Source organism: Penicillium antarcticum (genome assembly GCF_028974205.1).
Source record: "Penicillium antarcticum strain IBT 31339 chromosome Unknown utg000006l_segment0_segment0, whole genome shotgun sequence".
In the NCBI taxonomy this organism is placed as follows: domain Eukaryota; kingdom Fungi; phylum Ascomycota; class Eurotiomycetes; order Eurotiales; family Aspergillaceae; genus Penicillium; species Penicillium antarcticum.
Genome location: NW_026695304.1, coordinates 147,992 through 174,165, shown reverse-complemented (window position 1 = coordinate 174,165; position 26,174 = coordinate 147,992). Strand labels below are relative to the sequence as shown.

The 26,174-nt window shown below is 48.7% G+C and overlaps 13 protein-coding genes across 13 annotated transcripts; 5 read left to right on the top strand and 8 right to left on the bottom strand.

The window, feature by feature from the left end:
- Positions 1 to 354: 354 nt before the first annotated feature.
- Positions 355 to 1,005, bottom strand: N7508_006139 (uncharacterized protein; the record flags this gene model as incomplete). Its single annotated transcript, XM_058464205.1, has 1 exon — positions 355 to 1,005. The coding sequence occupies one exon, from the start codon at positions 1,003 to 1,005 to the stop codon at positions 355 to 357; it is 651 nt and encodes a 216-aa protein (XP_058318058.1).
- Positions 1,006 to 1,391: 386 nt separating this feature from the next.
- On the top strand, positions 1,392 to 2,977 carry isn1 (IMP 5'-nucleotidase ISN1; the record flags this gene model as incomplete). The annotated part of the gene is made up of 8 exons (XM_058464204.1): positions 1,392 to 1,416; positions 1,463 to 1,473; positions 1,525 to 1,545; positions 1,595 to 1,609; positions 1,655 to 1,802; positions 1,852 to 2,646; positions 2,692 to 2,831; positions 2,885 to 2,977. The coding sequence occupies 8 exons, from the start codon at positions 1,392 to 1,394 to the stop codon at positions 2,975 to 2,977; spliced, it is 1,248 nt and encodes a 415-aa protein (XP_058318057.1).
- A 605-nt stretch (positions 2,978 to 3,582) lies between these two features.
- N7508_006137 (ATP-dependent 6-phosphofructokinase) lies at positions 3,583 to 6,058 on the bottom strand (the record flags this gene model as incomplete). The annotated part of the gene is made up of 3 exons (XM_058464203.1): positions 3,583 to 4,734; positions 4,798 to 5,259; positions 5,318 to 6,058. The coding sequence occupies 3 exons, from the start codon at positions 6,056 to 6,058 to the stop codon at positions 3,583 to 3,585; spliced, it is 2,355 nt and encodes a 784-aa protein (XP_058318056.1).
- Positions 6,059 to 7,277: 1,219 nt separating this feature from the next.
- N7508_006136 (uncharacterized protein) lies at positions 7,278 to 7,668 on the bottom strand (the record flags this gene model as incomplete). Its single annotated transcript, XM_058464202.1, has 3 exons — positions 7,278 to 7,281; positions 7,334 to 7,502; positions 7,554 to 7,668. 3 exons carry the CDS (start codon positions 7,666 to 7,668, stop codon positions 7,278 to 7,280), a joined length of 288 nt encoding a protein of 95 aa, XP_058318055.1.
- A 583-nt stretch (positions 7,669 to 8,251) lies between these two features.
- N7508_006135 (NAD(P)/FAD-dependent oxidoreductase) lies at positions 8,252 to 9,818 on the top strand (the record flags this gene model as incomplete). The annotated part of the gene is made up of 3 exons (XM_058464201.1): positions 8,252 to 8,267; positions 8,327 to 8,871; positions 8,928 to 9,818. The coding sequence occupies 3 exons, from the start codon at positions 8,252 to 8,254 to the stop codon at positions 9,816 to 9,818; spliced, it is 1,452 nt and encodes a 483-aa protein (XP_058318054.1).
- Positions 9,819 to 10,181: 363 nt separating this feature from the next.
- Positions 10,182 to 12,192, bottom strand: N7508_006134 (mediator of RNA polymerase II transcription subunit 17; the record flags this gene model as incomplete). Its single annotated transcript, XM_058464200.1, has 3 exons — positions 10,182 to 11,434; positions 11,488 to 11,873; positions 11,927 to 12,192. 3 exons carry the CDS (start codon positions 12,190 to 12,192, stop codon positions 10,182 to 10,184), a joined length of 1,905 nt encoding a protein of 634 aa, XP_058318053.1.
- Positions 12,193 to 13,194: 1,002 nt separating this feature from the next.
- Positions 13,195 to 15,275, top strand: N7508_006133 (glycoside hydrolase family 1 protein; the record flags this gene model as incomplete). Its single annotated transcript, XM_058464199.1, has 5 exons — positions 13,195 to 13,358; positions 13,408 to 13,618; positions 13,673 to 14,095; positions 14,152 to 14,292; positions 14,358 to 15,275. 5 exons carry the CDS (start codon positions 13,195 to 13,197, stop codon positions 15,273 to 15,275), a joined length of 1,857 nt encoding a protein of 618 aa, XP_058318052.1.
- A 246-nt stretch (positions 15,276 to 15,521) lies between these two features.
- N7508_006132 (SDR family oxidoreductase) lies at positions 15,522 to 16,438 on the bottom strand (the record flags this gene model as incomplete). Its single annotated transcript, XM_058464198.1, has 4 exons — positions 15,522 to 15,716; positions 15,767 to 15,923; positions 15,973 to 16,080; positions 16,128 to 16,438. The coding sequence occupies 4 exons, from the start codon at positions 16,436 to 16,438 to the stop codon at positions 15,522 to 15,524; spliced, it is 771 nt and encodes a 256-aa protein (XP_058318051.1).
- Positions 16,439 to 17,058: 620 nt separating this feature from the next.
- On the bottom strand, positions 17,059 to 18,289 carry N7508_006131 (zinc-dependent alcohol dehydrogenase; the record flags this gene model as incomplete). Its single annotated transcript, XM_058464197.1, has 3 exons — positions 17,059 to 17,750; positions 17,802 to 18,092; positions 18,169 to 18,289. 3 exons carry the CDS (start codon positions 18,287 to 18,289, stop codon positions 17,059 to 17,061), a joined length of 1,104 nt encoding a protein of 367 aa, XP_058318050.1.
- Positions 18,290 to 18,719: 430 nt separating this feature from the next.
- On the bottom strand, positions 18,720 to 20,205 carry N7508_006130 (glycoside hydrolase family 76 protein; the record flags this gene model as incomplete). The annotated part of the gene is made up of 3 exons (XM_058464196.1): positions 18,720 to 19,289; positions 19,344 to 20,047; positions 20,097 to 20,205. 3 exons carry the CDS (start codon positions 20,203 to 20,205, stop codon positions 18,720 to 18,722), a joined length of 1,383 nt encoding a protein of 460 aa, XP_058318049.1.
- Positions 20,206 to 21,433: 1,228 nt separating this feature from the next.
- N7508_006129 (uncharacterized protein) lies at positions 21,434 to 21,664 on the top strand (the record flags this gene model as incomplete). The annotated part of the gene is made up of 1 exon (XM_058464195.1): positions 21,434 to 21,664. The coding sequence occupies one exon, from the start codon at positions 21,434 to 21,436 to the stop codon at positions 21,662 to 21,664; it is 231 nt and encodes a 76-aa protein (XP_058318048.1).
- A 401-nt stretch (positions 21,665 to 22,065) lies between these two features.
- On the top strand, positions 22,066 to 24,531 carry N7508_006128 (putative glycosyl hydrolase; the record flags this gene model as incomplete). Its single annotated transcript, XM_058464194.1, has 2 exons — positions 22,066 to 23,052; positions 23,107 to 24,531. 2 exons carry the CDS (start codon positions 22,066 to 22,068, stop codon positions 24,529 to 24,531), a joined length of 2,412 nt encoding a protein of 803 aa, XP_058318047.1.
- Positions 24,532 to 24,787: 256 nt separating this feature from the next.
- On the bottom strand, positions 24,788 to 25,957 carry N7508_006127 (uncharacterized protein; the record flags this gene model as incomplete). The annotated part of the gene is made up of 1 exon (XM_058464193.1): positions 24,788 to 25,957. The coding sequence occupies one exon, from the start codon at positions 25,955 to 25,957 to the stop codon at positions 24,788 to 24,790; it is 1,170 nt and encodes a 389-aa protein (XP_058318046.1).
- Positions 25,958 to 26,174: the final 217 nt, after the last annotated feature.

Below are 26,174 nucleotides of genomic sequence, written 5' to 3'. Positions count from 1 at the left end.
ATATATGTTTCTACTTGGGTATTTTCGGTTAATCTAGGTGAATCTTTTCTGGATAATGATACTATCATGATGAATGAACTTTTTTTATGAAGATCCAATAAGCCTTTAATAATCTATACAACTGGGGACATGAATACGTTGACAGTGCAATGAAGTATAAGACAATCTCTTTACTAAGTCTTTCCACTAAGTAGAGTAGTACTATTTCATGCATTGTTTGAACCCTGGCTTGAATTCTCTTTTCACCTCTTTTTTCACCTCTTTTTGCCCATTTTCGAGCGCCTTGGACGAATCAATCACATCGACAATAATTTGCACTTTTTTCTTTTACTCCGCGTATCTTAACTCGAAGGGCTAAACTTTGACCCCATCCAGAGGAATAATCACAATCCTTGCCTTGAGACCCGCCTTGTCTCGCGCCTTCGAGCTAGACTGTAGTGAGCTCGCACTTGCATGGATATCCATGCTTTGCATATCGTTGAGGTATTCATCCGGCAAATCAACACGGATCAAAATGCCTTTTGGTCGGAAGAAAGACTCATTCCAATGCGAAATGTGACGGGATAGACGTTTTCCCTGATCCCCAGCCAGTGCATATATCAGATTCCGCTGTTCCTGTCGGCGTCTAGCATTCCGGGCCACGAAAATTGCTGGGACAGTACCGAATAGACCGACCATCAGCCCACCGACTGCGAAGGTCCCGAGACCTTTCCCCACCACTGTGGTCCATTGCTGGCGTGATAGCTTGGCTTCTTCACAGACGAGTTGTGTGAAGTCTGCCCAATTTTCTTGCGAGACACCATAGTGGGATAGTTCTTCCGGGTACTCGAAGCCTGATGTGCAGTTGCGGGTTCGGGATGGTACCTGCAGACCTCTGCTGAGAGGTAATGCGGCAGCAAATCCAGGTTCGTCTTCTTGTGGAAGAATCATGGGAGCATCGGACTTTTCCATGAGATAGTCGAAGTCTTCCGATGGGGAGTATGCTGGCGGATTGGATGTGTTCATGACTGAAGTGTGTGTAGATGCAAGGAGCATTCTACAATGTTTTGAGGGTATTTGAGGCTATCTCAATATCGAATGTATTCTTGTGGGCTCTGATGTTCACAACAGACCTGTACTATAGGCTTTATACTCATGTCACTCTCCAAGTGTGTTATCTCCAGAGAGTAGGACATCGTGGCAGTGCTGCCTGAAGACTCCGGCATAGAGTCATGATCCATATTCTGTACGCCTTCTAGGCCTCACAATTCCGTATTGAGCAACTAAAGTGACCAATGTGAAGTGTTGAGTCTAAGTTGAGGACAAAGCGCCAAGGCGAACTGGCCTGAGTCAGTCGTGAGTCACCGGGGGACGTGCACTCATCAACAACACCTCTCAACTTCAACTTCATCATGACGACTCGCTATCGCGTTGAATGTAAATGACTCGCCTTCCTTTGAGTGCTTTGACTGACCAATTCCAGATGCTCTCAAGGTATGATCCCCCCGAGGTCGTCTCCGGCCCCCCTCACTGACTCCGCAGTAGACCCATCGTCGGGATCAACTAGTAAGTCTTCGCTCTTGAAAACCGGGATTTTGTGCTGACGGGCTTGCAGATTGAATGGATCAAGGTATGTTTGACGCCTATCTCGTGTGGACTGGTCTGATTTCTCCAGGGTCTACTGGCTGTCCCCTTTGTTTTGCATTCCCAGCCCACCGCCATTTACCAGGAACATGGCGAAGGCCTGAAATCGGTCGCGGCCGACACCCACCTGCGCTATGCAGAGATTATGCGTGATGTGGAGAATCTAATGCTCGATCATAGTAAGGGATTCATCAATCAAGTCACGATCATTTCACTGATGCCTGGAAGTCCACCACCATGAACGCAACGCCCCCGGCAAATCCAAGTTAAATTTGCTGGTGCCTACAGTCGGTACATTCTTCACCCAGTTATATCTGGAGGATGCCTTCAAGTATCAGGATCAGCAACGGTTTATCAGTCGGCGCAGATTCGTCGCTCCGTCGTTCAACGATATTCGGCTCATCTTAAACTCCGCCCAGCTCTTGGGTCTTGTTCGCTCTAGTGAAGTGCAATTAGTCACCTTTGATGGAGATGTAACTCTCTATGATGATGGCGCGTGCCTTACTGCCGACAACATAGTCATTTCCCGGATTATGCGACTCTTGCAACGGGATTGCAAGGTCGGCATTGTGACCGCCGCCGGATACACCGAGGCGCCCAAGTACTACGAGCGGCTGCACGGACTTTTGGATGCGATACACGAGTCGGCCCTGCTGACCACTGCCCAAAAACAGGGATTGATTGTCATGGGTGGCGAGAGCAATTTCTTATTTCGCTATGACCCAACCTCGGATGCCCGGTTGAGCTATGTGCCGCGGGACGAGTGGTTGTTGGATGAGATGCGAGCCTGGAGTGATAATGATATTACCCAGCTGCTCGATATTGCAGAGTCGGCATTACGTGCCTGTGCCGATAATCTCAGTCTGCCAGCTGCTGTTCTGCGCAAGGATCGTGCGGTGGGTGTCTACCCTGTCAACGGTGTGCGGATCAATCGGGAGCAGTTGGAAGAAACTGTCTTGGTTGTGCAAAACACAGTACAGCGATCGGCTGTTGGGTCCCGGCTGCCTTTCTGTGCTTTCAACGGTATGTTCTCCAGATATGAGAGATGTACAAGCTGACTCGAAATAGGCGGAAATGACGTGTTTGTGGATATCGGTGACAAGTCGTGGGGTGTTCGTGCTTGTCAGCAATATTTCGGTGGCATTGATCCATCGAAAACACTTCATGTTGGCGATCAGTTCTTGTCAGCCGGAGCGAATGACTTCAAGGTATGAAAAGATCACCCTTCAATGCGAATCAGACTGACCTTCCAACCTTCCAGGCCCGTCTTGCGTCTACGACTGCCTGGATTGCGAGCCCTGCCGAGACTGTGGAGCTCTTGGATGAGTTGGAGAATGCAGTTCACTCAAGGTGAAGACGGTCTACCAGGACATCGCATTGGTCCTTTTTGGTCAATTTTTTGCTCATTTATTGTGTTTACTTTGGAGACATCTTCATTGCATATCGACTAGCATTTCAGGTTTATTCGAAGTCATTGCATTGGAAATTTCTATCTGCAAGTCTGTCTAGATCCAACGGACCAAGAATCTTGGGAGCACAGAAGAGAAATGTAACAAAAGAAAATCACCCAAACTCCTAGGCATAAATGTTACCCAGAGGCAAGCTTGGATCTGGAGGTTTTATTGCATTGCATCATACGAAACGTTAAGGACGTGCACCATTACGACCGCCGACTCGATGTCAGCAGGTGGTTCACCGACCAGTGTTGAGAGAAACCTTCGAAGAGTCCTGGGTATCGGTGTGGATTCCACGGTGGGTTGGAAGAAGCTTGAAGGCCCATGAGTGGAAGTCTCTTCAGGGCGAATTGGGGACTGAGGGAACAGATTGGACTGTAGTAGGATCTGGAGAGCAAGCGAAAGAAGTCGTTAATATTTGCAGGACATGAGGCATGGTGAAATCCAGGGTGTACCCTCAAGGCGAGATCGAGGTAGGTGAAAAAGCAACAAGGGTTGTCGTCAGTTACGTACTCTCATAGCAGGACCAGCCCTCGTTGGCACCGGCGTTAGAGCGGCCAGACAGGACATTGACAACATCCTGCAGCTCAAGCCAGAACTCAGACTTGGGGCGACGGCGAGTCCAGTCAGTCTCGGTGGCCTCTAGGCCAGTAGCACCGCCCATGGGCGAGAACAAGACCTGGGAACCCTTGACTCCAATGACGGCAGAGGATAAGGGGTCAGCGGCGATGGCATCACGGCTTTGGCCAGAGTACCCTTCGATGTGCTGCATGCACCTGATAGCCATACGCAAGGCACGCACACGATCCATAGGAGACGGCTTTCCACCCTGCTGGAAGTGTCCGGGGACGGCAGCACGAGACTCAAAGCGCCCCTTGGCCTCCTCCTTGATCATATCGGCAATAACTTGGGTAGTGTAGGTACCCGAGGCGCATTCGTTACGCAGAATAATCTTACCCGCACGGTTAGCGCCCTTGTCGCGAATGAAGTTATCGCGGAGGAAATCAATGTCGCGCGACAGCATCTTGATATCAACACCCTGCTCGGGGATGTAGACTGCCACGGCACCCACAGCTAGACCAGCGGTGGTCGCGATGTATCCAGACTTGCCACCTTGTGTCTCAATCACGAAGACGCGGCGACGAGAAGAGGAGGCGGATTGACGAATGGCATCACAGAAGTCAATCAAGGTGTTGAGACAGGTGTCGCTACCCAGTGAATATTCAGTACCAGGAACGTTGTTGGAGATGGTAGCTGGGAGCACGATGAGCGGGATCTTGAAGGCATCGTACTTTGCGCGAGCCTGGCGCAGCTCACTGACAGCCGTGAAAGCCTCGAAACCACCAACGACGAACAATGCATCAAACTTGTACAGCTCGAAGCACCTGGCAGTGTTCTCCATATCAGCACTAGGAAGGCTACGGTTGGTTCCAATATCCGAACCACCCTCGTTGACCCAGCTATCGGCCTCCAGCCAAGTAACTTCGCGAACGGAGCTGATTGGCTTGTCGTCATGGTGGCGGCACAATCCGGGGAAACCATTGTGAATAGCCAGCGGGGTGTGGCCTCGGGTCAGACAGTACGCAACGGCGGCACGAGTGGCCTGGTTCATACCACCAGCTGGGGCACCGACGTGAATGATGGCGATGCGCATTCTCTGTACGTAGTCAGTATCTGGCAATCAGATCGAGCCCTCGTGGGCTGGGGATTTGAGGCCTACCTTGCCCTCTGGGAGGATCATCTTAGGGTGCTCTGGGGTAGCAGTGTTCAGGTAGGCGTGGTAGTATTCCTTGAACTCGGCATCACGCATCTCCATGGCCGTTTCAAACTCCTTGTTATCGATCTTCGATGTGACGTCCTTGGTTGCTTGGACGGCTTCCATCAGAGGGGTACGCATAATCTTGTTCTCACGAATGGTAATGACGGGCGAAGGAGAGTTGGGTGACATTTCCAGCACGGCACGAACAGCCTCCACACCTTGCAGGGTTGAGAGCCAGCGGTCGTAGGCGCATGCTGCACCACCTCGCTGGGTGTGACCTAGGATGGTGACTCGAGTATCCAAGCCGAGACGGTCTGTCAGGATATCCTTGATCTTCGAGCTCGAAACCTTGTTCAGTTGGCGATCCTGGGCTCCCTCGGCGACGATGACGATGGTGCGGCGCTTGCCCCGCTCGGTACGGTTCTATTGGAATAGGTGCATCAGTACATGGACTAGTCAACATCACTCGGGCATCACTCACCTTGGTGATAACGGAGCACATATCATCCTCCCATCCCTCCTTGGGAGGCATCTCGGGAAGGAACAACCAATCTGCGCCGGTACTGATGGCAGACATCAATGCGAGCCATCCACAGTGTCGACCCATGACTTCAATCACGAATCCACGTTGGTGGGAGAAGGCAGTATCGAAAACATCGTCGACAGCATCACAGATGCGGGTCAAGGACGAGTAGCAACCGATGGTGGCATCTGTGCCAGACATATCATTGTCGATGGAACCCACCAGACCGACGATATTCAACACCTTGTAAGGTTCGACCTGCTCTGCGGACAGCTCGCCGGCAGCGATGAGGTCAGACAGCAAGCCGGGCCATTCTGCACGGAAAACATCGGCACCAGTCAAACTGCCGTCACCACCACACACCACGAGGGCATCAATACCCCGCAGCACCATGTTCTTTGCAGCCTTCATGCGGCCAGCGCGCTCCCGGAAGCCCATGCTCCGAGCAGAGCCGATCAGGGTACCTCCACGGGACAACCAGCCACGGACATCTTCCCAGTGTAGCTGGCGGATCATGTTGCCACCGTTGACCAGACCCTCATATCCTTCGAAAATAGCATAGGCCTCACAGTCGCAGTGGATTGCCATACGGACAACGGCCCGCACAGCACCGTTCATACCGGGGGCATCTCCACCAGAGGTGAGGACACCAATACGGCGTCTCTTGGCCGGTTGGGTAGGAATCTTGACGGGCTCCATGTTATCAATTGAAGCTGTCGACCTCTACAGGTCAGAAAGGAAAGGAATGAGATGAGTGGAAGAAAACAAGTCAGAATTGGCGATAAGCGTTGTAAAGCTACAATTATGAATGGGTGGGATGGTGGAGGGGTCAACCCAATCCGGTGAGAGAAATTGGCAGAAGTGGGTGCTTGCGTCACAGAGACACTTTGAGGTTGAAGACCGGTTTATGATGCAAATATAAAACAAGTTGAGATAGGAGGATGGGAAGTCGACTCTCAATATTCTACATTCATTCTCTACCAGCCTGACTACCCTTATTGAGGCCTTGCTACCTCGCTAGTACCTGCATTGCCATACAATTCACTGCAAGATGCAAGTCACCGCTTGGTTCTTTTGGGCTTAGTGTGGCTTTCACGTGAGCGGTGAGGGGCAGCTCTGTCGTGACGTCAATTATCCTTGTTTGTTGTGTTTGTTGTTGAACTCATCACTCATCCAATTCAACTACATACTGCCCCATACTCTCCCTCTTCCATTACCGAGTCGTATATCCATCATTGGCAAAGATGGTCTGTCCAGTGATTCAGACACCCTAGTGCACAAGGACAGGACCAGAGGAGCAATATCCTGCATCATCATCATCATCAACCGGTTGCCCATACCATTGACCTTGTGGAACTCTGACAGCCTCAGGAGCTTCTTGGGGATAAAAGAATGCTAAACATATGTCAGTTTCAAGGAGATACTTGTGACATAGGGCAACTTACGGGTATCCATGGGACCTGGTTCCATTTTGTTCACGCTCACGCGTCTCTATCAATTCTTTGCAGACACCACGAGTGAAAGTGTTCCGCTGGTGCCTTGGATCTAGCAGGGACTTCGAGCGGTGAACTGTTACTTGCAACACTCAAGCTTACGTTCACTTCTAGTTTAACGTTACTTCGAAGTACAGAATCTTCAACAGCCCATGCCAAAGAACTTCGAAACTCTCAGATTCGGAAGCGTGAGAAAAAGAATATGCTCTGGTCGGAGGTTTGAGATATAGTATGTTTTTCCGTCTTGAATGGTCTCCGACCATAACCAATTCTGCATTGGCTTCTCAGTCTACATGGCAATAGAAAATTATGGATCAGTGTCTATTGGTTTTAATTGTAATGAGACTTTAAAGAATAGTAGCTAAATCGCAGACTTGCCACTGTATGCAATGCATCCAGGAGGTCCATTCTCATAGGCGTCCGATTTAGCTGGTTCCCTGTCAGCTATGAATCGATTCCACACACTGGACCTATGACTTACGCGTCGCAGGAGTGGCTACCCTCAGTGGCAGGGTCTTTGCATCCACTGTTGCACAGCTTGGGGTGGCCGACATCACCAGGGTTCTTGCAATGGAACAAAACATTCTTCAGATCTTCATTTTCCAGGTCGGATCCCTTGAGGACATCCTTGAGATCGGCCTCGGTGAAGCCTATTGCTTGGTTAGCATTACACAAGACCCGGAGCAGGAATCATCAAGTACCCTTGTCTTTGATCAGCACATCAGAGCAATAATCGAAGCTGGGAGTGCAGGTCTTCTTGGCAATGCCAGTAGTAGCCAGGGCAAAAACTGCGAGAATAACGGAGGCGAACTTCATGGTGAAGGATGAGATTAGTGGGTGCAAGGAGAAGACCTCATGTTGAGGGGCGGGATATTTGGATTATTATATCGAAACTCTCCTAGCAAATAACCGTCGTGTCTGAAAAACAAACGCTCACATTCCTAGTCTCTCTCCAAGAAGCTTGGTCCTACGGAGTTGCGGTGGAATGCTATGCGGAATGTACTTGCGCCATTTACATACCACGCACAAGAAGGAGTTGCATATCCGAGACCGCTCAGACTCTTACATGTCATATGAGATCATTAAAGAGCTTGAAAATCATTCCGATGTATATAATTTTCGTATAGCTATAGATAGTTATCCTTTCCCCAATCCATGTGGCACAGGAATGCGGAGCTCGGAAGTTAGTAGAATGCAGTGAACATAGTCGTGCAGTGAAGTTATATTCCATCTTAGACCGATCAAGTCAATATAAAACCAATCTGAGTCTATTCCCACTCGGGCAAGTCTATCCAGGTAAGATACCCCGCTCGATGATTCTCAAGAAACTCACCTTCTCGCGCATTTCGGTTGAATTTGTTTACTTGCAAAGCAAGTATTCCGTGGCTGCCCCCTTACTATGGCCAATGATTTTGGTAGCCCTTCCCCAATGGGCCCCATTTTTGAACTTGACATGATCCCTGACATAGAGCAGTCTCCAAACTTGTCACGGCCGATCCAGGCTTGCCACGACCCAATCCTACTCAGTCTTACTGGCAGCACATTCCTCATGCTCTGGCTGACGTCCAATCCTCAGTCTTGCCCAATGACCGAGACTTTGCCATCATTGGGTCAGGAATCACCGGGCTCGCAGTAGCCAAGTCCCTCCTAGAACGTCACCCAACTGCCACGGTAACCGTTCTAGAGGCACGTACGCTTTGTTCAGGAGCGACTGGGCGCAATGGGGGTCAAATGGCTGCTAACGCGGGAGAGGAGTATATGCATCTAGCCGAGACACATGGACCAGAAACAGCAGGGAAGATTGTGGATTTCACGTTTCGCAACCTGGAGAAGATGCAGGAGATGATTGAAGCCTACGATGCTGTGGAAGTTAGCGAGCTGCAGCGTCTGCAGAAATTACGGGTGTTTTTGACCCCGAAAAAGTTTGAAGATTTCAAGACCAGTATTGCGCGCCTGGAACAGGATCATCCTTCTAAAAAAGGAATGTATACCATTCTGGATACAGATGCAGTAGCTGAAGTAGGTTTTGCTACCCATGACTTTCTCCTATGTCGCTCCTTCTGATATCATTTCAGGGATATGGAATTCACGGTGCAGCCGGAGGAGCCCTCCTGTCGGCTGGAACAATCTGGCCATATCGTCTTGTCACCAAAGTCTTTGCAGCACTCCTGGAAAAATACCCAGGCCGACTGACAATTGAAACACATTCTCCTGTTCAGTCTGTTGAGCACTACTCAACATTCGCATCGCCCATCACGACTGTCTTCCCATATACTTTGCGCACTTCTCGCGGTCCACTGCGGGCAGGGACTGTGGTGCACTGTACCAATGGGTACAGCGGGCATCTTCTCCCCAAGCTTAGGGGGCTTGTTCATCCTTTCAAGGGTACGATGACGGTTCAAGATCCAAGAGACTCTGTGCCAAACCAAGGCACTTCTGTATCATGGGGCTTCCATTATATCCCTTCCTATGATCCTGAAACGAAGCGTCATGGGTATGGATTGTATTATCTAGGACAAAGCGCTAAGACAGGGTACTTCTACTTTGGGGGCGAGAATGCACGCATTGAGGAGTCGGTGTCTTCCGATGATACCTTTGTGGCTGAGCCCTCTGTTACTCACCTTCGGTCGGTACTGCCACGGTTCTTCGGCAAATCTAATCAATCGAACTGGGGCCTGGTAAGCTCGTGGAGTGGGATTATGGGCTTCTCATCAGACGGTCTTCCAATGGTTGGGAGACTTCCATCAGCGCTGACAGGGCGTAGAGGCGATAGCGAGTGGATTGCAGCTGCGTTCAATGGCTATGGAATGGCAAATTGCTTAATGAGCGGTGAAGCGCTTGCTTTGATGATGCTCGGCGAGGATGTTAGCCAATGGCTTCCCATTGCATATGGCCTTGGCAAGAAAAGACTTCAAGAGACTCTGACTATTCCAGAAACTGTCAGCGCCTTGAGCTCAAAGCTATAACATGACGGCGTTGGACTCGGAGATATATGTGGGGATAATTCATGATCAGTTTGATTGTCAAAAAGCATTGCATTGCAATGTGCAGCTCTGTAGAATGTGCATAGGGTATCGAATCTCTCTATGTTGACATTTTCGTGGAAAAAGTTTTTTTTCTGGACCCACTTCCCCTGATGCTCCCCTGATGCTTTTGCACCTGCGACGAGCAAAAATGCAGGAAGCAAAAAAGAATGGACTCGCGGGGAATCGAACCCCGGACCACTCCCATGCTAAGGGAGTATTATACCACTAAACCACAAGCCCAGTTTGATGGAGGAGGCTGGCGAGTTTCGGCTTAAGGTAGGCCAGCCCGATGTGGGTCAAGGTTCAGCTTGATGCCTCGCGCACAACCGCCATAAGAGATTGGTGGCATGCCAAAGGAGTTCCCCAGGTGTAATGCTTGGGGGTTTGCGAGGGTTGCTCCCAATGTCCACGTCCAGACCCATCAATGCAACGCACAGTGTACGTCTGGAGAGATAGCTCATGACGAGATAACGCAATCTTGATCTTTTTGTGTTTTTCGGGATTTGATGATGATAGCACAAGCTCACCATGTTGAGGATAAACGGCTTCCCAGACGGGATTCTCTTTTGTGTCCTTTTCGGGTTTGGGAGGTGGAAGACCGTTGGATGAGGTGGTAAAGACAACATCGAGTAACAAGAGATGCGTAATGGCAGCTTCTACTTCCTCCCTAAGAGAGAGGCGACCGGGGGACTTGCTATCAGGGTAATCGGGCATAGTGCATGACACCTCAAAGTTGGTGCCGAACGGAGGGGAGGAGAGATAGGTGCGAATTGCGATTGAGAAAGAGCCTCGAGGAGTCAACAATTTGCCGCTAAATGTAGACTCAAATGGTACGAGGAATCTCTCAACGACCGCCTCGGCTGTCGGGGTGGAGGAGGTTTTCGTCAATCTTGTCGAAAAGACATGCTTGGTATACGCTGGAATGTCCAAGGCGGCCGAGTGCAGAACACCAGAGATATCTTTCAAGAATGACTGCAGCCACAATACATGGGACATGTGTTGGATGTAAGCCAGCGCCGGACGGAAAAGCTGGTGTTCAGGAATCGTTCTCTTCCTCGGGGTCAATGGCAGTGGAAGTAGGGTCCGTCGGTGCAAGTTTTGGCGGTGGGCATATGCCAACAAGATGCGGATTGTATGGGACAAGCCTTCTGCGATGCGGGTTCCATTTTGTGAGATGTCTTGGTCAGGCTGCGGGTCGTTTTCATTCGCATCAACAAGGTCCAGCAGAATCTCAAGGTTATCAGAAGCGGGAATTCGAATGAGGTTCCGACGGGTCGTCACGCCGTAGCTCGCGGTCGCTCTAGCTTCTCGGACAAGCTCATGAAATAGTTCCTCTTCATAAAGGGTATCCCGCGCTTGCAAGATCCGACTCTCAATTGTTTCTTCGTCATTCGTGGGAGTAGTCGAGTTGGAGAGGCCTACAAGCTGCCCGTCCTGCATCACCCGTACCCGGACAAAACGGGCCTTTGCTGGAATCAATCCTTTGTCTAGTATCAAGCTACCATTCTCGGCGCGTCGTAGAGAAGCGAGCCCGCGGTCACGGAAAATGGGTGTAGCTAGAATAGCATGATTAGATACGAATCCCTATGTTCTTGATTTCGGGGCTCACCTTCGAGGAATCCATATTGTACACCGAGTGCTTGCTTTTCACGAGGAAGTCGAGAGACCTTCCACCCTTTTTCTTTGACAGTCAACACTTCATTCCAGTATCGAGTCTCCGATGCAACTTCGGTTTCAAGCCTGGAGGCAGCTTGAAGAAGTTTGTTTGCTGCCCCGTTGAAGTTCTGGATGCGCCACCCTCTCGATACTGCTGATATGTCTTTCGTTGTAGAGTCTGGTTTTGGAGGAGGGTTCACAACCTCGGCGTTGAGGGAGCCAAGAGGTGCGATTTGCTTGAGGAAGGGCGACATGGAGGTCTCGGCCTGGCGCGGGGTGTCTTTGGAGAGGAGGAGAGAAATGAAATCAACGGCAAACATCGCCTCCATATGAGCTTGCCTAAAAGTTTTCAGTTCATGTCAGATAGTCAATCCAAGCTACATGGGACTCACGTAGCGAAGTCAATGATATCTTTGCGTCGCTTGTACAATTGCTCCAGGCGCTCTGTCGAGTCAAGATCCGATGCATTCTTATTATTCTCATCCTCGTCTAGGTCATCTTTATATTCTTCGGCGATCTTGGTCCGAAGAACCTCTTCGTTCACGTCGCGGAATGAGCCCCACTGGTTGTTGATTTGAGCGATCTCGGCAGGGAGGGTGTCTGGGCGGTCGCGATCCTCGATCAGAGGGCGCAGGGGTAGAGTAAAAGAGTCAGCCATGGTGTAAAGACACCTCTGCGTGGAGTGGGAGTTTGGAGAGAAGTGGATGGAAGACGGAGATGACGCAGATGGCACGTGACCAGGCCGTGATTAGGCAGTTCAGAGCTTCGAAATATTGTTGAATGTTTTGTTTTGTATCTGGCATGGTTTCTCGTACATTGGTGTTTTGTGGCTTTAAATAGCCTCCTGTCTATTTCAACCAGAGGTCAGACGTCGAGCTTGCATCTCACGCCCACTTGATCAAGTTATGTATAAGTGATCTAGCGATCTTTACAATGTAGATGCATTACTCCCTGACAATTTGCAACTCCCATAGAGCCCTTTAAAAAATCCCAGGAAGTAGTTTCTCTCTAAGGAAATCTAGTATCAACAGAACTGTCTCCGAAACTAACATGTTAACAGCCCTGGAGCCTCTACAACATGTACCCAGGCACAAATCCGCAGTGCCAAGACACTCCTCTGCGCTCCCATAGCCAAGAGGGAAAGAACGGGACATCCGAAGCATGTCAGAATATCTGATCGTTCTCAAACGTCTTCTTCTCAAAATATTCCTTCGGTTGAGACACTAAAGTAAGTTAGCCAGTTTCCCGTGCTAATACTTCACCCTCTGTACATCCGTCCTTCTAGCCGTATCGGATAATCCTCGGGGCAATAAAAGAGGCCGGTGTTCCTGAATATTTGTGCTCCATACTTGTATATCCTCGGGTCAACGCCTCCTCCCCACACATGTGGGGAAATCGGCGCCCCAGATGCAACCGCATGCAACTATTTCACCTCAACACGGCCTGTCGATCGTCACTTTATCTGGCTATTTCCGGCGAGGTGGCGTTAGACACTTTGTTCAGTCAATTTAATTTGAGTTTGAAGCTATACTGCCCTTTTAACCATAAACTCGGCTCACTTTCTTGCGACTTACCGGAAGCGGGGGATGATGATGTTGGCGGTAATGTTTTTAGTATTTAACCCTGGCCATGCCTAGAAATTTATAGAGCTCGGATAACTATGCGGGTGCCAATTACTTCTCTTACAACGTTTGTTGTGGCCATTAAGGCCCAGGAACTATACCTGACAACAACAGGCTATGCCGCTCGACCACAATGTACAAAGCAAAGCAACCCCAAGTATCACTTCCAACCATTCTCGTACACCTTGAATGAAACGGTTCGGTGAGTGAAACTTGTAGCATACATCAATATTGGCTAATCCAAGTATAAGATACGCGACCTCGGTTCCTTCTCCGACTACTACGAAGACATATGCCCCTGCTTACACAGATGTTGCCAAACATTTGACTACTACCTGGTCGACTTCGACATGGGGCAGTTGGGTTCCAGGGCAAACGGTCATTAGTGCCACTGACGCTGATGACCCATATGGACAAGCTGCGTGGTCCTCGATGTGGTTCGAGGCAGACCTTCATAACTACGTAAGACAGGTTCAAGACCCTTCGAAAGAGTTTTCTTACAGCTGACTGTATTAGACAACCACTGGAATGTTCTCGACGACCGTCAGCCCTACGCCAGTGCCTAGCAGTGAGCTGGTGTTGCCACCCCGTGACTACTTTGGCCCTACAGACTGCTATGATTTCCCCAAAGACTTCGTGTTTGGAGTCGCAGGAAGTGCAGCCCAGATTGAAGGTGCAGTTGCACTAGATGGTCGATCTCCTTCGCTGCTGGAAAAACTGGTACCAGACAGCAAGCCCAAAGACTTCGTCACCAATGAAAATTACTTCTTATACAAGCAAGATATTCAGCGACTGGCTGCCATGGGCGTGGAATATTACAGCTTTACTATCCCCTGGACTCGCATTCTGCCCTTTGCTCTGCCAGGAACACCGGTCAATCAGCAAGCTATTGACCATTATGATGACTTGATTACTGCAGTACTTGATGCGGGAATGACGGTAAGGATTCCAGACGTCCCGGTATCATTCGAGCTTTGTTCTAATATTCACTGTAGCCCGTTGTCACAATGCTTCACTTTGATAGCCCATTGATGTTTGTTGCCAGCGACAACATTTCGACACGCCCTGATATCGGCTACAACAATGCAGGATATCAAAATGAAACCTTTGTCGATGCGTTTGTCAACTATGGAAAGGTATGACGCTTCTTGGAATATTGCTAATCCGTGGGTGTAAAATATTAATAGAATTTACGTCCTAGGTGCTGCTCTCTCATTACGCAGATCGTGTTCCTATTTGGGTGACTTTCAATGAGCCTCTTCTCTATGCGTTTAACTTCAAGGGCGTTGATCATGTTGTCAAGGCACATAGTCAGGTTTATCGCTTCTACCACGAGGAGTTGAAGGCCAAAGGAAGAATAGGTATCAAGTTTAACGACAACTTCGGAGTGCCGAAAGACCCCAAGAACTCCAGCCATGTGCTGGCAGCTGATCGCTTCCAAGAGATGCAACTTGGTTTCTTTGCTAATCCAATCTTTTTGGGCAAGCAGTACCCCGAATCCGTTCTCAAAACTCTGCCCGGGGCCAAGCCCCTGAGCTATTCCGAGTTAGCCTATATCAACGGAACATCTGACTTTTTCGGAGTCGACCCTTATACCGCTACGGTGGTATCCCCTGCCGACGACGGAATTGAGGCTTGCGCTGCTAACAAATCAACCTCGAACTCGCTATTTCCGTATTGCGTCAACCAAGAGACAAAGAATGTTTACGGATGGAACATTGGTTACCGCTCCGAGTCCTACGTGTATATCACACCGGCCCATTTCCGAGAGTACCTTTTTTATCTATGGAACACTTTCCGCCACCCGATCCTAGTCTCAGAATTTGGGTTCCCAGTTTACGCGGAAGCAGACAAGGATCTTTCTGATCAACTATTTGATTCACCGCGCAGTGTCTACTATCTCTCTTTCATGTCTGAAATTCTCAAGTCGATTTATGAGGACGGAGTGCATGTGATGGGTGCACTTGCTTGGAGCTTTGTCGACAATTGGGAGTTCGGAGACTATTCCCAGCAATTTGGCATTCAAGCTGTCAACCGAACAACCCAGGAGCGATCTTATAAGAAAAGTTTCTTTGATCTGGTGGATTTCGTCAAATCTCGCCAGCCGAAGAAGGCTTAGATTGAAAGGTGGACGCTTCTTCTAGTGGCGAGGTTCAATGTCATGCAGGTTAGAACTTTTGTGTCTAGTGATATTGAGCTCCAAAGGAAAACCAGCTTCAATTAATCCAATTCAACCTTGACTTATTTGACTGGAAGAACTTGTTCAGAACATGTAGACAATAACGATACATTATCCACATCGGCGGTCCAATGAGGAAATACTAAGACAGATCTCAACACTTTGGTTTGTTTATCTACAAACTTCTTACCAAGGGATCTCTTTCCCATCATACTGGTCTGCGCGGCCTGCGCCTTGCCCTTCGTTCCATCCAGGTAGATGAATATTCATAAACTTTCCATTCTGCTTGGGCGTTGCGTTTCGTATGATTTCCATTACCTTCTCGGCGCCTGTTTCAACTGGTAAGTCTGCCCGAGAGCCACCAAGGTTGGTACGGAGCCACTGATCAGATTAGCAATGCAGTGAGAAGTGAAGATAATATCTTGACTTACGCCAGGGCTGATTCCTAAAAATGTGAAACCATCATCTGCATATTGATGAGCATACTGCACAGTGAGCATGTTTAATGCAGCCTTGGAAATTTTGTAGGCCGGGACCGGCATGGATTTGAACCCATCAGCCATAGCGATGGACCCCAGGGTTGACGAGCTTGAGATTTTATTAGTTTTTCGAAGAAAATATGTAAGAAATGACATACATATTGACGACTGTCTTTTTGTTCCCCTTCCGAAGAAGTGGAAGAAACGCGCGGGAAACTAGATGGGCCGCCGTGACGTTGATGTTGAACATGTCGTTGAGGTTGTCCCTGTTAAATAAGTATCAGAACTCCTATTTGATTTTGATTGGACTTACATTCCTTCTAGTCCTGTTGGTGACCAATCCATCACTCCCGCATTGTTGATCAAAACGTCAAGTCCTTTCCCTGGTAGGCTACGCTCTGCTGCTCCAACCGCAGCATCCACGCTGGCGATATCCGTGACATCCAGATTGAGCATTTGAATTCGGCCTGGTGAAGCATTCACGATCTCCGTGAGTAGAGCAGAATTATCCTGGCGAGCGGTGGCAATGATGGTTCCCACTTCAGTCCTGGGCAATGTTGCCAGACGAGCGACCAGCGCTAATCCAAGGCCCCGCGAAGAGCCGGTTATGAGATATGAAGCCATACTCTCTGTCGGGCTTGAGTATTTATAAACTTTGCGCTTGTAATTTGGAGCTTTTCAAAGATGGCCAGATTATACTGGGGGGACTGATTCGGGAATGATTCCTGTGCCCAGTTGCTCCTGGGTAGGCAGGTACTAAGCTATAACTTGAATGATCCAGCCGAGTACCACAAAGTTGGAATGTTTAAAAGACACACATATCCAAGATGTGCAGGTATGAAATCATCTCGAGGGTTCCCTAAAGTAAGGCTGGACGGAAGAAGAGGTTCCAAACCACCCAACATTGCAGATCAACTAGGGTTGTTTTTGCTTCATATAACATTAAGTTTAGAAATCTTCCACCGAACTGGGCTTGTGGTTTAGTGGTATAATACTCCCTTAGCATGGGAGTGGTCCGGGGTTCGATTCCCCGCGAGTCCATTCTTTTTTTGCATCTTGCATCTTGCATCTTTTCTAATCCCGACCATTTAGGTATTATTTGCCTCTCTATTCTCTTTTTAATTTATTTCTAGTTCTACTCGTTACATATTTGAGGTACCGTGCATAATAAGACACTAAAATCATAGAATACCAAGACTATGCGTACAAAAGGAGGATATATATTTGACAACCCAGAAGTCCTGTTACTCCTCCCAATTAAAGTTGACCACAATTCGCCCAGCTACTTGGCCTTTGCGAAGTTTCTCCACAGCCTCGGGCATCCGATTCACTGGATATACTTCGCTGACATGCTTTAGCATCCCTCGCCGCGCAAAATCCAAGGTCATAGCCACATCCCTCCGGCTGCCAACAAGGGTGCCTTTGATGGTAAGGTTTTTGAAGACAAACGCACAGGGATCATCGCCTAGTATCATTGACCCGATCGGAGGGAGACCGATGCACATCACAACGCTTCCAATACGATCACCAGTGAAAGAGACAGCAGTTTTGTATGCGGCCGGCGCTGTGACGAACACCCCGTGGGCACCGACGCCGTCCGCAATTTCAATAATAGCCTTAGTGGGATCCGCCACCTCCTTAAAATCCACAAAAGCCTCTGCGCCCATCTCCATTGATAATCTCCGCTTGGAGTCTCCTGTGTCAACCACAATGGGCCGCATTCCCATTGCCCTGGCTAGCTGAACACCTTGAATGCCGACACCGCCGCCGCCTCCAGGGAAAACAACCCATGCCCCCGCTCGAAGGTTTGACTCAATCAGAGATCGATAGATTGTGCTGGCGCTGCACATCACAGGAGCGGCGACTTCGTCGGAGACCCCATCTGGAATAGGTGACGCGTAACGGGCTGGTGAGACCAAATATTGCTGATAAGTGCCTAGAATGATGAGCCAACATGAAATCCTGCGAGCTTTCGAACTAGACTTACCTGCTACCATCAGTCCAGTGTGAGTCGCCTTCTTACAGTACGTCTCCTTGTCATCCCAGCAATGACCACAGGAACCACAAGTATCCATGATCGGTTTAATCCCGGCTCTATCACCCACTTTGAATGTTGTTACATTAGCTCCAACCTTAACCACAACACCAGCGCCTTCATGCCCTGGGGATCGAACGCCGAATGTGGACATGGGAGGAACCCCTAAGTCTCCCTGCATCATATGAATGTCCGACGAGCACAACCCGGTGTAATTCAGCTTGATCAAAACATCATCTGGGCCTACAAAGCGGTATCATGTCAGAGATGGACTCAAACAAGAGAAGCTCTTCTATATCAGCGCATCCAAAAAAATTACCTGGCTCTGGGACGGGCACCATTTGTACCTCGACATGGAAATCGGGCCCTTCATTGACCACGACTCCTGCTTTACAGTGCGTGGGAATGATGATCGGGGAATCACCAATGATTGATCCCATATTGGTAGCATACAGCAGTTTCTCAAAAGCACGGAAGAAATAGTTGAGCACTCAGGCAGCTCTGATACAGAAATCGCCAGAATTAAATAGCCGGACTGACACCGAGGCAGAAGTACGCGGAAATCATCCGCGGGTCAACCCCTCATCATTCTACGTCAATGGCCTTGAACTCCGTATATCCGAAGAGATGCGGGGATAGCTTGGCAATTGCATAGGAAACATTCCATTAATACAAACGGCAGTGTAAGTTGAGAAGAATGCTTGTATGTTAGATCAAGTCCTTATTCACAAAACGCCACCGACCAACGCCATTGTAAACAAAAAACTCCAAATTTGTAGAACATAAGCCCAGACCGCAGTAGAAGAAGGGGCATATAAAGAAATGTAATAAAGAGAGATAAACGCATACGACGCCAAAACATGAGGGAATTCATTCCCAAATCAACCAACCCGTGGACCCACCGATACCTATCAGCACAAGCGCAGTGAGAATACCTGCACCGGCCTTGTCAGCCGTGGTGATAGAGTAGGCCAGAGCAGGAGGCACCGTCTTAGGAGGCTTAGAGCCAGCATTTGGATCTCCCTTACTCGTGCCACCATCATCATCGGTGACAGGTGCCGATACACGGGTGATAAGGTTCGATTGAATCACCTCGAGGGCGGCCATCTGCTGACCGAAGTCTTTGGTCTTATCCCACTTTTGTTCTGTCCATTTGAGACCACATGTCGTTCCTTTGGAGCCTCCTGTACAGGTCTTGGCAGCTGCTTGACCAGAAGCCCTCAATCGTTTCATGATCTTGTCATACGTGAAGGGAGCCATTTGGGTGGTTTGAGCCATCCAGCGTGCAAGATATCCCTTGAAGGAACGCTGATCAACCATGCACGTGCTGACCGTCTCACAAGCTCGCTCGTACATTACATCAGGCGGATCCTGAGAAAAGAAGACGCCTGAAGAGTCAATGATCTTCTCGGTGCGTTCCTTCCATTTGGAATCTTCGGTCTGTGGAACATGTTAGACTTTGGTGACGCCGCCAAAAACAGAGATTCCACTTACCAGATTGTACATATTGGCAGCACCAAGCAAGTAAACACCGGCATTATAGGTCCACTCAATCTGATTGATGGGAGTGCAGTTGCTTAAGTCACTCGCTCCATCCCAGAAGCGATATTCGGGTGTCATGAAGCCGACATCGGCGGTCCAGTCCCACGCTTTTTCAGCCCATTCTGCGTACGTTTCGTTCTTGGTATACTTCGCCAGGCGGGAAGCAAGGTTGAAAAATCCGCCTGTGGAGATCGTATTCTTGTAGTTATAGCCGTTATTCCAGGTAAAGATCTGCCAGCGAAGACCTCCACCACAAGACGAGGGATCCCATCGGGGAGCTTGAGTATTGAACACAGCCTGGGCCATTTCGAGCCATTGAGGTTGATCCTCTGGCGGATTGGGGAAGTTGCGCTCTGCAGCAGACATCGCAGCAAAGCCCCAGAATACTTGATCGTCGTTACCTTCGGTTTTGCTCTGATTGTTCGGCATAAAAGCTTTGTTTTCGCCCGCCTGCCAAAGCATGCCCTGTATCGTGATGTCGTTCCAGGTATCGTCGCCCGTGTAGAACCAGTAGTCGATCAGGGCGTTAAACATCGCACCGGCCTCCCACCAGTAGTAGGGGTCCGGCAAGTTTCCTGGATTGTCACCTGGGTTCATGCCGGTGTAGTATGTCATCATGTTGGTTGCGACGTCTTTGGCAGCTTTTTTGATGGAGTCTTTGATCCTGGTTAGTGTTTGGAAATGTCGGAATGGCAGAATGCTTACCTCCATCATCCAGGTCCAGCTCTACTGCTTTCACAGTTGAAGTGCCCATTAGAGCGGCAGTTAGGAAACCCATCCATGATGGCCGCGATGCGTAAGAAAACACGCGCATGGCGGCTGATACGCCAAGAGAGCAGATAGCGAAGGTAATTGCACTATCCACAGCACGCTGCTTCGCTTTAATCGCACTCGGAAGGTGGCTAGTTTGGCCGGTGACTGGTCACTGTCAATCCTGATCCAGTCTGATGTCCAAGAGGTCGATATACACCGGTGAAGTCTGCGAAGTATAGAGTGACGAAGAAGATGATTCCCAGAGGTTGCCCAGTGAAGGATATGGAAGGATGCAGGAACTCACCATCCGACGCCAGAGTGCGAGAAAGAACAGCGAGAGGGGGATGTGTGGATCGAATGGCCACATTCCAACCACCACAGGAGTGCTGGCATGGTAACAAGGCGTGGCCCTCAGTTCATCCTTTGATAGGGGGAATCTGCAGGGTATCCTCGACATTTGGCTGCATCAAGAAACTCCATCAGGCCGTATTGATGAGAGATTCCGAAAGGAGCTGAGGAGGTGACGGGAGTGCAACACTTTGGCTAGTCAGTTCCATGGGTTTTGCATGGAAGCTCCACGTTGGATCGGCGTGGCATTCCAAAGCAGCTGTCAAAAGAATCAATCTGATCAGTGGAGAGAGATTGGCAAATCATAGATGGTCGGACGGAGACGAAGACGGGATGGGCGTGGCCGCAAACGGGATGCAACAACACATTCCGTTGTAACCTGTCCCCCTGGACATAGAGAAATAACAATCATATTGTTGAAGCCAAGGGATTTCAGGGTATTAAATTCCAGGCATACCGCATCCCTACGTTTCCAAGGTTAGCAGGGGGGAGGTTGCCAAATTAGTAAGCTTGACTGAATGCCATCCACGACAAGATCGCGACGATATTAGTTGCCTAAATCGGGTTTCTGTATTGCTTGCAACTACTTGGTACAAAAGTCCATACTGGGAACTTTGAAGATTAACCATGACTTTCTAAAGTTTTTTTCTTGCTGAGAAGCGTATGTTAGAGGCTTAGTAATCCAGGCATCAAGATTATATAATACAAAAGGGGACATCGATGCAGAACTCGGATCGTTATGTTTTGCTTTGGCCTCTCTTTGTCGCCTCTTTTTCACCGAATTTTTCGTTTTACTCTGTTTGAGTTCATCTTTGAGTGCCTCAGGCTCATAATCTACATCATACCAAGTAGGTCATACCAGGTAGGGGTCTCTGTTTTATCATGGAAAAGGACCAAAACAAACGATACAATCCGAGCCTGGGGATTTCCCCAGTCTCAAAATGGCGCTTCATTGGACTTCATTCAATGTCAAAATCTCCAAGTTTCTGATCGTCATGGATCAGACCCTGTCACGACCCTATGTCACCCCAAATGGAAGTTCATCTGCTCATCTCACCGGTGAAACTCCATGTTTACCGAGATTCCCGAGCCAGCTAGTCCTGGCTGGGCAGGTCGTTAGAGCGATCCTGCAGACCAGGCAGCTCCCCTACTACGGTCGTATTATTCTGTGAACAATGTGACACAATACTGCTTGGTCCTGGGTAATTGTCTTCATATAAAGACCGTATCACTTCGAGCTACAGGCGAAATTAGCTCCTAGACTCTAGCCAAGCAAAGAATTTTGGAGTATGTTGAATATCGTGAGTGCAATTTTCATACAATTCGCCATCAGTGACAGTGCAGATGCAGCGAATGTTGTTTCAAACCCCCCGTCGCCTCTGCTGGCGACGTAGCTGCTATACCCGGATGGTACCTGCAGTCGGCCCTCAAGGTACCAGGAGAATTATCAGTCTTGTCTTCTCCAGCGGCAGACAGCTCATCATGGTATCGTGTCAGTTCTCGTGGCACTGTCATGGCTGGTCTTTTAGAAAATGGGGTCTACAATGAGACAGAACTATTCTTTTCCGACAACATGGAATCTGTTAGCGACATTTCATTCAGATCACCGTGGATTTATCGAGAGGTTTTCAGCATGAGCCCATCAAATGGGCAGTACTTTACTCTGAAGACACATGGGATTACGCCCAAGGCGGACATCTATTTGAACGGGATTCTCATTGCAACAAGTGACCAACAACAAGGATCGTATGGTGGCCTTCAATACAGCCTGACAAACTATATTCAAACAGGCGATAATTGTATCCTTGTCCGTGTCTTTCCAACCAATTACCTTCGTGATTTTGCCATGGGGTTTGTGGATTGGAACCCTTACCCAGCGGACAATGGCACAGGAGTCTGGCGAAACGTTGAGATCTCTCAGACCGGATCGATTTCCATGTCTCCATTTCGCATAGTGACCGATTTCACGAAACCCACGACCGAGGCTGTAAATATTACCTTCCGAACTGAATTGTCTAACCATGAACCGAAAGCCCATCGAGTCAAGCTGAACGGAACTGTTACACGAGGTAGCTCCGCTATAGCTCAGATCAGCGATATATTTGATTTGAAGCCAAATGAAAGAAAGACGGTTTCGATCGAAGCGATTGTTCGGAACCCTGATATTTGGTGGCCCGCTTGCTGGGGCGAGCAACCCTTGTATACAATCCAGGCACATACTTTCATTCAGGAACCTCGAGAGTTGTTGTCAGATCGCTGCAGGAGTCAACAATTCGGAATCCGACATGTATCGTCAAACCTGAATGGTTTCAACGACACTGAATTCACCGTCAACGGGGAACCTTTCCAAGTCATTGGAGCCGGATATGGGCCGGATATCTTCTTGCGATTTGATAAAGACAGGGTTGAAAAAATGCTCACATACCTGCTTGACATGGGAATGAATACCCTTCGATTAGAGGGAAAACAAGAGCACCCGGAACTATACGAATTAGCAGATCGCATGGGAGTAATGATCTTGGCAGGATGGGAATGTTGCGATAAATGGGAAGGCTGGGAAGTACGCGGCCGCAACATCGTTGGAAAACCCAATTCACTGACAATATGAGCTTAGTACAATGAGGATGCTGACGGGGTTAAGTGGGATGATCAAGATTATCGCATTGCAAGAACATCAATGTTGCATGAGGCTGAGATGATGCAAGCCCACCCGTCGATGCTTGGTTTCTTGGTGGGCTCAGACTATTGGCCCGATGACCAAGCTACAGAAGTATACTTGGATGCTCTTCGATATATGGATTGGCCGAATCCAATCATTGCATCGGCCAGCATGCGCGGTTATCCAGAAGCTTTAGGGCCTTCTGGAATGAAAATGGACGGCCCGTACGACTGGGTGCCACCAAACTATTGGTATGGCAACAAAGAAGGAGCAGCTTTTGGATTTGGATCTGAACTGGGTGCTGGAGTTGGAACACCTGAGACGCGCAGCCTGAAGAAATTCATGTCCGATGACAATTTGAAAACGATGTGGACACAGCCTGATGCACATTTGTATCACATGTCTCGTTACGACTCTCACTTTTACGATCGGTCTATCTACAACAAGGCTCTTCACTCTCGGTACGGCGAGCCAGTGAGCGTAGATGACTATGTGCTCAAAAGTCAGATGGCGGACTATGAGGCTACGCGGGCCCAATACGAAGCTTATTCCACGAGGAAAAATGCCACCCGACCCGCCACTGGCCTGATTTACTGGATGCTGAACAGCGCTTGGCCGAACCTGCACTGGCAGCTGTTCGACTACTACCTCAGTCCCATGGCAGCCTACTTCGGCACAAAAGTTGGTGCACGCATGGAACATGTTGCTTACGATTACGAAAGCCGGAGTGTTTGGCTGATCAACCATTCGCTTAAGAATGAAGGAGAGCGACAGGTCTTGATAGAGGTCATTGACACACAGGGAAACAAGCTTTCAAGCACCGAAGCCAACATCAAGACGACCCCTAATTTCGCAAAGCCAGTCACCTCGGTTGATGCAATTGACACCATCCAAGATGTTGCATTCCTGCGTTTGGTACTTCGTGATCCCAAGTCCAACTTGATCATCAGTCGCAATGTCTATTGGATCTCTCAAACTAGAGATGTTTTAGACTGGCCTAAGTCTAACTTCTTTACAACCCCAGTCACCACGTTCGCAAATTATACGAAACTCCAGTCTCTAGCAGCAGCCAACGTCAAGCCATCGCTGCACCCAGAAAGATCGAGCTTCGCAGATGGCCTGACTCGGGCAGAGGTTCATTTGGAAAATGAATCCGAGGTGCCAGCACTCTTCCTTCGGTTGAACGCAATCTATGCATCTGAGCAAGCAGAGATCGCACCAGTCTACTGGTCTGATAACTATATCACCCTTTGGCCCAAGGAAAAGTTATGCTTAACAGTTGCTTTCCGAGGAAATTTACAAGAAACTATAGTTGAAGTATCTGGTCAAAATGTCAAAACGGTGACATTGAAGGGCGCGGACATGCAACACCTGATTTAAGCTTGAAGACCTTTTCTGAAAATAGACCGAGATTGTCAATCTACAATAGCAAAATCTCTTATCGATTTGCCGACAAAGGAAGTAATAAATATAGGAATCAATGAAAGGTTGCATTGCAACGCCATCAGATATGCTATGTGAACATTCAACAGGAGCGCAAATTAGAGATGAAAACAAGCGGTTGAAAAACCCAACGAAGAGTGCAAGAATGATGCATGTAAATGATTACAAGGCGTGCCACCTTAGCCAAGTGTTATCAAGAGGTCTCAGTGATTGTTTGTAACAAACTCAACACATGTGGCACCTTTGATCCAGAATACTCAATTCCAAGAACAGTAGGACTTTTCAAATCCTCAGAATAAAACATATGAAGACTCTGACCGCTCGTAGAACAGAGTGAAGGTGTTTTTCGAAGATCTGGAAATGTCAAAAGCCCTTTAGCTGGTGTGCTGGCCCACAGATAGTAAAGTGAGATACTTTGCAAAGCCAAAAAGCCCGTACTAAGCTTCTTCAAAAAGGTTGTCCAATTGCTACCCGGAGCCAATGAGACATGATATAGTGTCAGTGCACTAAGATTCTCACGAGCAGTGCCGAGTAACTTATCAAGATCTGGAGCCCGCAGACATGTTCGAAATAATGCGAGCTCGCGCAGCTGGGAGAAATTGGCAGTCTCTGCAAGTTCATGCATGAATTCAGAGGCCAAATCATGCGAGCCAAGATTTAAAAGAAGAGTTTGAAGATTTGGAGCACTAAGAACCAGCTCGAGCAAAAATCCAAAGTTGTCCAAGGTGAGGTACTGCTCCAAAGACAGCTTCTGCAAATTGCCCCAGACAAGTTTAAACTCTGGCTGACGGTAGAGAAGCTTCGGTAAGCGGCGCATATCCATAATTAAAGTGCGCGAGTATTTGTTCGCGTATATAAGATGGAAGGATGAAACAGGTAGACGAGCATCGACAACCAGGGCAAAGAAAACCGCGACAGCATCAGTGATGGTGACATGGCTCATGTCCGGATGGCCCTCTGGATATCGACAAAAGATAAAGAAAGATCGGCAATTAGCCAAATTATGAATCAGGTTGTCGCGCAGGGAGCGAATGGCCTCAACCTCCAAGGGTGCTGATAATGGACCCCATGGATGTCGTTCCCAAACTAGGCCGTGACCGACACCATTGTGAAGCATGAAAGCTAAGCCGTGCACATAAGGGCGTAGCTCAGGATGCAGAGAAAGGGCATTTATACGACGTAGACTGTCATCAGACAGGTCGGTCTTGATAGACGAGAAGAAGCGCCGCGCAAAGTGATGAAAGGTCTTTTTTTGTATTTCGCGACAGACCAAACGGAGGTCTAGTAAGGCATCGCCTTCAAGGTGACTGGCAATCAACTCAACAAGTTCGACCGCGAGAGTAGGAAAAAGGCAACTCCTCATGTTGGTATGTGAAGAGGTGGAGAAGGGAGCTACCCCGGATTCCCGAAACAGCCTGTGAGTGACGAGTGATTACCCCTCACGGTGGCGGAATCAGCCGGAATCAATAGAATCTTTAGTAGTAAATATTAACTCTGTGGCTATTCAAAGGGCTTCGTATCTAGGATAATCAGTAGATTATGAATGTGTACACACTGCTATAGAGGTTGGCAGTGTACAG